This window comes from Daktulosphaira vitifoliae, unplaced genomic scaffold (assembly GCF_025091365.1).
Source record: "Daktulosphaira vitifoliae isolate Bord-2020 unplaced genomic scaffold, ASM2509136v1 Scaffold_207, whole genome shotgun sequence".
Lineage (NCBI taxonomy): Eukaryota > Metazoa > Arthropoda > Insecta > Hemiptera > Phylloxeridae > Daktulosphaira > Daktulosphaira vitifoliae.
Window position 1 is genome coordinate 1 of NW_026099775.1, and position 9552 is coordinate 9552.

General features: G+C 30.7%; 1 protein-coding gene across 11 annotated transcripts; it reads right to left on the reverse strand.

Annotated features, from left to right (window-relative positions):
- Positions 1–2405: 2405 nt before the first annotated feature.
- LOC126909246 (uncharacterized) lies at positions 2406–9131 on the reverse strand. 11 transcript variants are annotated; one of them, XM_050691665.1, is made up of 5 exons: positions 9041–9131; positions 8922–8976; positions 6958–7197; positions 6472–6795; positions 2406–6147 (listed from the first exon to the last, which is right to left on the reverse strand). In XM_050691665.1, exons 1-5 carry the CDS (start codon positions 9044–9046, stop codon positions 2855–2857), a joined length of 3918 nt encoding a protein of 1305 aa, XP_050547622.1. In that variant the 5' UTR covers positions 9047–9131; the 3' UTR covers positions 2406–2854. The 11 variants fall into 11 exon arrangements, with proteins under 11 accessions (XP_050547622.1, XP_050547625.1, XP_050547628.1 ...); XM_050691668.1 differs by having other exon boundaries at positions 2406–5337; positions 5662–6147; positions 6472–7197; XM_050691671.1 differs by having other exon boundaries at positions 2406–4038; positions 4606–6147; positions 6472–7197.
- Positions 9132–9552: the final 421 nt, after the last annotated feature.

Consider the following 9552-nt stretch of genomic DNA (forward strand, 5'->3'; position numbering starts at 1 on the left):
ACAGTGCTGAATTTCTTGTATGGGTATTCTTGCTTTATTACAAAATATTATAATTTCTCGTATTGCAAGACGAGCACGCTCGTCTATTTATTTACTTAATGTCAATACATTTTTTTTTCAACGGTGTATTTTTATTGTTTTTGGAGGTGAGAGGGAGGTGCTAAGTCTAAACCATGGTTTTTGTGCTGCATTTGTTAAATAAATTAAATTAATTAAATATTAAACTATTTTTGTATAAAAGATGTATTCGTATCTCTAAATGTTTGCCATATATAATGTAGTATTCGTAAATATTCCAACTTCGGTAAACCGATAAAATATAGTATAATTTTAAATTTTGCTCGAAAACTAATGAGTTTAAAAAAAATTGTGTAAAAGTTAAACTTATAGTCCGTAACGTTGTGAACAATTTATATTCTATAATTTTTTTTCTATGATAACTCATTTCCGAATTAAGTACAAAACACTAGAAAACTACCCCTATTGTCCAATTTCCAACCCCTAGTAGGCACGGGTTAAACTTGTCTGATTGACGTGAATATTTTTGGTTCGTTTTTACATGTATATAAACAAATTTGAGGGGTGAGACCAAGGAATTTCTAAAAGAAATTTTTCATAATCTATAACTAAGGACCACTTTAATATACATATTACATAAATGAAATCGATATTCATTAATTTGTAATATAATTTTAAATATTTAATAAAATAAAAAAATATTTAAATATTGCATATTATTACTGTGCTATTTCCACATAATACGAGAACTTTTGTTTTCTCGCCGCGTGGTTAATTTTTTTTAAAGACAATGTGTCTCTGATTGTGGGTTGGGGGTGCGGTGATTGCTTTTGAAGGGATTACAATTTGCCCTGCGTTGTGTACGAGGGCTTAAAGTCGAGGTGTGGGCGAGATTAAATGAAATATCGTCAAAAATTTCATAATTTTGACGAGAGGACGTGCTTGATTTTATTATCGGCGGGAGCGAGCGAGTTGGGTCCAGTATAGATTTAGTTTGACAGTGATTAAAATCACTATGATAAAAAACATTTCGATGCAATACTGTAGATAGTATTTAATTTTAAAAAATAGGTAGATTATTCCAAAAACTACATGATCTCTTATTTCTTTATTTATATTCTGATTGCATGTTCTATGATTTATAAGTGTAATATATGAATAAATATTTATCATAGCAATTAACACGTTGACTGCCACGCCTGTTTTGGTGTGTCTCCTATATGTAAATATTTAAATGCTAATTGAAACATTTTAATAAACTGATAGCGGAGAATCAGATGATACGGTATTTAGACGGTAACTAAGGGGCTATTTGACCCCACGAGTCTTCAAAGATAACAGTGAAGGACTAAATGATCCATTATGGCTCACTTAAAAATTCTACTGAGGGGCAAAAACGACCCTGATGGCAGTCAACGTGTTAAATATGGTATGAAATTGATATTTAATAATTTAGTGTTGTAATTTTTACGGAGAATTTATAAAAAATTATAAAGTAGTTATTACTTTTATGGCAAACGTATATAAAAGTTGAAGGTCTTGATGGAATACTTAAAAAAAAAATTGTTTACTATTTATGAATAAATTTACAAGTTAAATCCACCCTGTGAGCAGATAAAGTGTCAGATTTATAGAAAAATATACCAAATGTTAGGTAAAGACATTATGCACCTATAAAAAAAAATTATATTGAAAAAAGTGATGGCAGTTTTAAGGAAAAAAAAAAATGAAAAAATGTAGAAAATTAGCAATTTTTAAATTTGTAATTTTTTTGGAGTTTTCTGCCATTTACGGAGAATGAGAGAAATTTTTAAAATCCTCGATAGAACTGATTTTTAGGAAAAAATGGGTTATAGACAGAAGAGGGTAGTGTAGCGATCTCTATACAGGTAGCTAATTGGTTTTTATGACGTCGCTGTTAAAGTCACGGAGTGTTTATTGTCATTTATAACTACTATTTGTATTGCATGTAAGTGTATTAATAAACTCACAAAAATGTGCTATAGTGCCGTTGATAATAAATGCTGTGTACTTGCGAATATCGACGTCATAAAAAAACAATTGGCTACCTGTATTTGTAATCTCTTGTGTATTATGCATGTATATTAACTAAAAAATTTGAAACTTTAAATGTTTATATCTAATAAATGAATAAAGTTATATTAAAAACTCAAATTCTATGTACTATTTCATTAAAAGTTCAAACATTTTATTAAATTTAAAATATGTATTCCCATTTAAAGAAACAAAGTTGATACTCTTTGAAGGTATAAGGATGATTTTAAAAAGTATTACATAGTTAATAATTCAAGAAAAATATGTAATTAAAGATAACAAAAAAAAAAAAAGAAAATGTTTAAATTATTTTTATAAAATAGTCATTCTGTATATATCGTCATGCGCAACACTATAGTAGATCAAAATTTCAACTTTGAAATTGTGAGATATTTAGATTTAAGGGTTAATCTTCTTATAATTACTTAAATCAAAATATCGAAAATTTGGTTCGAGTCGGAATCAAACTATTTAGAATATTGATAAGCATATAAGGTGTAATCAGAGATAAATTTTATTTTTGATCAATGCAAAGTTAGAAAAAGTGAGTTACTGCCTTATACGAAGCGTATATCTACATATATTATATTTAACTCAATATACCGAGTGATTCATTTATCACAGATAATTTTAATGATAAAAAAAAAATGTAATATTGAGAATTTTTTTTTAGTTTCTTTCAGGCAATGTATATATTGAATATTGGTTCCTAATAATTTATTTTAAATAATATAATTGACATAGATTAATATAATAAAAATTACAATATTTTATCAGAATATTAATTAGGACAGCCGTTTTTAGTAACATATTTAATTATTTTACGATGACCATTTCGAGTAGCTGCAGAAATGGTACCACTACTCCATGGACAATTATTTTCATGTGCATATTTTATGCAATCAAGTTGACCATTTGCAGCAGCAAGTCTTGTTGTGCTTTCGTCCCACTCACAACCATTTTCATGAACATATTTTAGGCAGTCTAAATTGCCATTTGCCGCCGCTCCACTCATAGTTCCTTCATCCCATTTATATCCATTTTCATGTGCAAATATTAAACATTTAATGTAACTACTCGCAGCAGCTTCCCTTGTTGTGCCTTCCTCCCAGGGACACCCATTTTCATAAGCAAATTTAAGGCAATTTAAATGTCCATTTGATGCAGCCCCTCTCATCATACCTTCAACCCAGTCACATCCATGTTTACGGGCATATTCTAAACAATCTAACTTACCATGCACAGCTGCTGCAACTATTGTATCTTTATCCCAAATACATTCATTATCATGGGCATATACCAAGCACTCTAAACAGCCACTTGCAGCAGCAGCTCGAGTTGTCCCTTCATCCCACATACATCCATTTTCGTAGGCGTACTTCAAACAGTCGAAACAACCACTTGTTGCAGCAGCTCGAGTTGTGCCTTCATCCCATTTGCAACCATTTTGATGTGCATATTTTAAATATTCCAAATTACCTTTTGCAGCTGCTTCACACAGAGTTCCTTCACACCACAAACATCCATTTTCGTAAAGATATTTTATTATGACTAGATAACCCTTTAGAATTGCACTTCTCATGATATTTTGATCCCATTTACAGCCATTTTCATAAGCATATTTTAAGCATTCTAAATTACCACTAGAAGCAGCTGCTTCTGTTGTGCTCTCATCCCACGGACATTTATTTTCATGTGCATATTTTAACATTCTGAAATCATCTCTTTTAGCAGCCGCAGTCGTTGTACTTTTATCCCACGGACATCCTTTTTCAAAAGCATATTTTAAGCATTCTAATTTACCATTAGAAGCAGCTGCTTCTGTTGTGCCTTCATCCCACGGACATCCATTTTCATAAGCATATTTTAAGCATTCTATTTTACCACTAGAAGCAGCTGCTTCTGTTGTGCTTTCATCCCATGGACATTCATTCTCATGTGCATATTTTAAAATACTTAAATAACCTCTTTTGGCAGCCACAGTTGTTGTACGCACATCCCATTTGCAACCATTTTCAAAAGCATATTTTAAGCACTCTAAATTACCACTAGAAGCAGCTTCTTCTGTTGTTCTTTCATCCCATGGACATTTATTCTCATGTGCATATTTTAAAATATTTAAATCACCTCTTTTGGCAGCCGCAGTTGTTGTACTTTCATCCCACGGACATCCTTTTTCAAAAGCATATTTTAAGCATTCTAATTTACCATTAGAAGCAGCTGCTTCTGTTGTACCTTCATCCCACGGACATCCATTTTCATAAGCATATTTTAAGCATTCTATTTTACCACTAGAAGCAGCTGCTTCTGTTGTGCTTTCATCCCATGGACATTCATTCTCATGTGCATATTTTAAAATACTTAAATAACCTCTTTTGGCAGCCACAGTTGTTGTACGCACATCCCATTTGCAACCATTTTCAAAAGCATATTTTAAGCACTCTAAATTACCACTAGAAGCAGCTTCTTCTGTTGTTCTTTCATCCCATGGACATTTATTCTCATGTGCATATTTTAAAATATTTAAATCACCTCTTTTGGCAGCCGCAGTCGTTGTACTTTCATCCCACGGACATCCTTTTTCAAAAGCATATTTTAAGCATTCTAATTTACCATTAGAAGCAGCTGCTTCTGTTGTACCTTCATCCCACGGACATCCATTTTCAAAAGCATATTTTAAGCATTCTAATTTACCACTTGATGCAGCTGCTTCTGTTATGCTTTCATCCCACGGACATTTATTTTCATGTAAATATTTTAAATATTGAAGATTACCATTTATTGCAGCTGTATAAGTTGTATCTATATCACATGCATATCCATTTTCAAGGACATATTTTATAATGCCACGATGACTTAAAGAGACTACAAAATTAGTTATATCTTCATTCAAATCAAATCCATTTATGTGAACATATTTTAATATTTTTGTATTACCACTATGTATAGCATATGTCACAACATCAATTTCATTAAAATGACAGCCATTTTCAATAGCATATATTAAGCATTCTAAATTACCATTATATGCCGCGGCTTTTGTCGTACATGTATTCCATGGACATTTATTTTCATGTGCATATTTTAACATTCTTAAATCACCTGTTATGGCAGCCGCAGTCGTTGTACGTTTATCCCATTTACAGCCTTTTTCAAAAGCATATGTCAAGCATTCTAAATTACCACTTGAAGCAGCTGCTTCTGTTGTGCTCTCGTCCCACGGACATTCATTTTCATGTGCATATTTTAACATTTTTAAATCACCTCTTTGGGCTGCCGCAGTCGTTGTACGCTCATGCCACTGACATCCATTTTCAATAGCATATTTCAAGCATTCGAATTTACCACTTGAAGCAGCTACTCTTGTTGTACTTTCATCCCAAGGACATTTATTCTCATGTGCATATTTTAACATTTTTAAATCACCTCTTTTGGCAGCCGTAGTAGTTATACGTTTATCCCATTTACAGCCTTTTTCAAAAGCATATTTCAAGCATTCTAAATTACCACTTGAAGCAGCTGCTTCTGCTGTGCTCTCATCCCACGGACATTCATTTTCATGTGCATATTTTAACATTTTTAAATCACCTATTTTGGCTGCCGCAGTTGTTGTACTTTCATCCCACGGACATCCATTTTCAAAAGCATATTTCAAGCATTCTAAATTACCACTAGAAGCAGTTGCTTCAGTTGTGCTCTCGTTCCACGGACATTCATTCTCATGTGCATATTTTAACATTTTTAAATCACCTCTTTTGGCAGCCGCAGTCGTTGTACGCTTATCCCATTTACAGCCTTTTTCAAAAGCATATTTCAAGCATTCTAAATTACCACTTGAAGCAGCTGCTTCTGTTGTGCTCTCGTCCCATGAACATTCATTCTCATGTGCAAATTTTAATATAATTAAATCCCCTCTTTTGGCAGCCGTAGTAGTTGTACGTTTATCCCATTTACAGCTTTTTTCAAAAGCATATTTCAAGCATTCTAAATTACCACTAGAAGCAGCTGCTTCAGTTGTGCTCTCGTTCCACGGACATTCATTCTCATGTGCATATTTTAACATTTTTAAATCACCTCTTTTGGCAGCCGCAGTCGTTGTACGCTTATCCCATTTACAGCCTTTTTCAAAAGCATATTACAAGCATTCTAAATTACCACTTGAAGCAGCTGCTTCTGTTGTGCTCTCGTCCCATGAACATTCATTCTCATGTGCAAATTTTAATATAATTAAATCCCCTCTTTTGGCAGCCGTAGTAGTTGTACGTTTATCCCATTTACAGCTTTTTTCAAAAGCATATTTCAAGCATTCTAAATTACCACTTGAAGCAGCTGCTTCAGTTGTGCTCTCGTTCCACGGACATTCATTCTCATGTGCATATTTTAACATTTTTAAATCACCTCTTTTGGCTGCCGCAGTCGTTGTACGCTCATGCCACGGACATCCATTTTCAAAAGCATATTTTAAGCATTCGAAATTTCCATTAATAGCTGCTGCTTCTGTTGTGCATTCATTCCATAGACATTCATTCTCATATGCATATTTTAAAATATTTAAATGACCTCTACTGGCACCAGCAGTAGTTGTTCTATCATCCCACGGACATCCATTTTCAAAAGCATATTTCAAGCATTCTAAATTACCACTAGAAGCAGCTGCTTCAGTTGTGCTCTCGTTCCACGGACATTCATTCTCATGTGCATATTTTAACATTTTTAAATCACCTCTTTTGGCAGCCGCAGTCGTTGTACGTTTATCCCAATTACAGCCATTTTCAAAAGCATATTTCAAGCATTCGAAATTTCCACTAGTAGCTGCTGCTTCTGTTGTACTCTTATTCCATGGACATGCATTTTCATGTGCATATTTTAACATTTTTATATCACCTCTTTTGGCAGCCGCAGTCGTTGTACGTTTATCCCATTTACAGCCATTTTCAAAAGCATATTTCAAGCATTCCAAATTACCACTAGAAGCAGCTGCTTCTGCTGTGCTTTCATCCCACAGACATCTGTTTTCATGTGCATATTTTAACAATTCTAAGTTTCCATTTTCTGCAGCTTTTCTCGTCATACCTTCTTCAAATTGGCATGTCTGTTCGTCACCCGAACTTTTATTTTGAATTGCTAGATAAGCAAAATTATTAATGAACTTGTGTTGTATTAAAACTTTATCTATATAACTTTAAAATATATCTAATGAAAATTATCTACTTCTCATATCACATCCTAGCTTATTATCACTGATATCCTCATTTCACCTACTTTGTGTTATGCTTTGTCAAACTCGTACTCTATACATTCGTTTATACTCCTACTTATTCTGAAACCCTTTTTTTTTAAAAGCTGATTTTCACACCTCTAGCCTATGATTAATTTCCTTTCTATTTTCTCATATTAAAACTGCAAGTTCAGCGAACGAAATGCATCACGATACATTGCATAATATTTCTCTAGTAATTTCAACTACCACTATAGAAAATATGTAAGGGCTTATAGCAGAATCTTGGTGCACTACTATTCTTACCTTAAATCTTCTGTTACTCTTTTCATACTTTTTAGGCTGGTATAAGTGTGTCGTACATATCCTTTATTACATTAGTGTATATTTTCCTACTAATTATAATTATTTAAATGAATGTACTGCTATTACCCAAAAATACTTACTATTGAAGCTTTTCTTATTGAAAAGACCAAAATATACTCTCAATGTAATATTATTTTAATGTAATTGGCTTCTTAATCGAAATAATTATGTTAATAGTTATTTTTATAGTATTAGTGTATATTAAATGCATTTAGTTAAGTTATATATTTTTATCCTAATATTTTATGGATCTTTTATGGAGTGTTTCACAAGAAAATTTAAATTTATACCACCACCCCTTATGCTTAAAACTTCAAATTAAATTGAAATTTTCAAATAGCAATCCTATTTTTTTTTACACCATTAGATTTAGTGTAATAAAAAAAAAATATTTTGTAAAAAAAATATTTTATTTTATTTAATAATAAGTGCTCCACGGCTCTCTAAAGTTTAAGGTTTATTAAAAAAAAATTATAACAGACTCGAACGTTGTATGTCGTAAATAAATAAGCGCTATTCTGACTACGTGCGTTGACACAGTAAACGGTAGCTCCTATCGCTACATAAAACAATAATGTGACCGTGCTAGAAAAACTACTACATTTTTTCATCAAATAACGTAAATTTTAAAGTAGCGTATCTTATTTAAAATTCATAATTTTTTATTATTTTTTTTTTGTGACAAAAAAAAAAAATATATAAAAATAATATGGGGTTGCTATTTGAAATTCTGAAGTTGATACAAGTTCTAAGTATAAGGGATGATGATAAAAATTAAATTTTTCTTGTGAAACAGCTCGTCAAAGTTCCATAATGATTAAAAAAAAATTTGTTTATAACAACAAGCCTATATAACTATACAATTATAGTTATAGTTATACAATTCCCGAAACATTTTCAAAAGTTTTTAGCAAAAGTTGCCATTTTGAATCCCTCTTATGTAAAAATGACTTACTGTAAACCTAATTATTGTGGACCTAATGTAAAAAAAAAAAAACATTTTCATTTATTCATTTTTCTAAAATTTATGGCAGTTTTTAGTAAAAATAACTCGAAAAATATTTTTAGAACAATATTTTAAATTATTGTCGTATAACATATCATCGGTATCATAACTTTAATCGGTCACTCTGTATAACCAGGAGGATAACTTCATAGCTATTGTTAAATAAATCATATATGCATCGCTTTAAATAAATATACAAAAACTATAGTAGTTAGATAGTAAATTTAATATGAGTAAATATTGTAAAATACAATTTACCTTCGTTAAATATCAAACACGATATTATAAACAGAACAGATATAATTTGCCAATTCTACAATAAAATAAATAATCTTTGAAATTTTTATCAAGTACTTTAGGTAAAGTGTATTACTCACCTTCATTTTTATTCTAAGTGTTAAATTCTGAATAACTAAAGACAATTTCTTGTTATAATGGTTTATATATAAATACGATCACCCACATATTTCATTTTTTTTTTTATATTTTTTAAATTTAAATATATAGTAAATATTTAAGGTTACCCATAAAAATGTATTATTTTTAGTAAACTATTCATACACAAGTTTAAAACGATCGCTAAATTTGCATTGGCAGAACACTTTCTTGACTTTACAATAAATTACGAATTATAAATACAATTTTATAATTATATTTTATCATGTTAAAATAAACTGTGCTTTAGAGTTGTATTAATAATAAAAAAAACTTATAATTTTAATAAAAATAAAATGTCTTAATACTGTCAAACAATATATTCTAATTGCAGTGTGATTTTATCATAATTTATATTATACTTTTTATTTTTCTATTTTTTATTATTTATTATTTATTTTTTATTTTGTAATCAAAATCTACATAATTTGTATCAGTATAAAACCAAATGTAA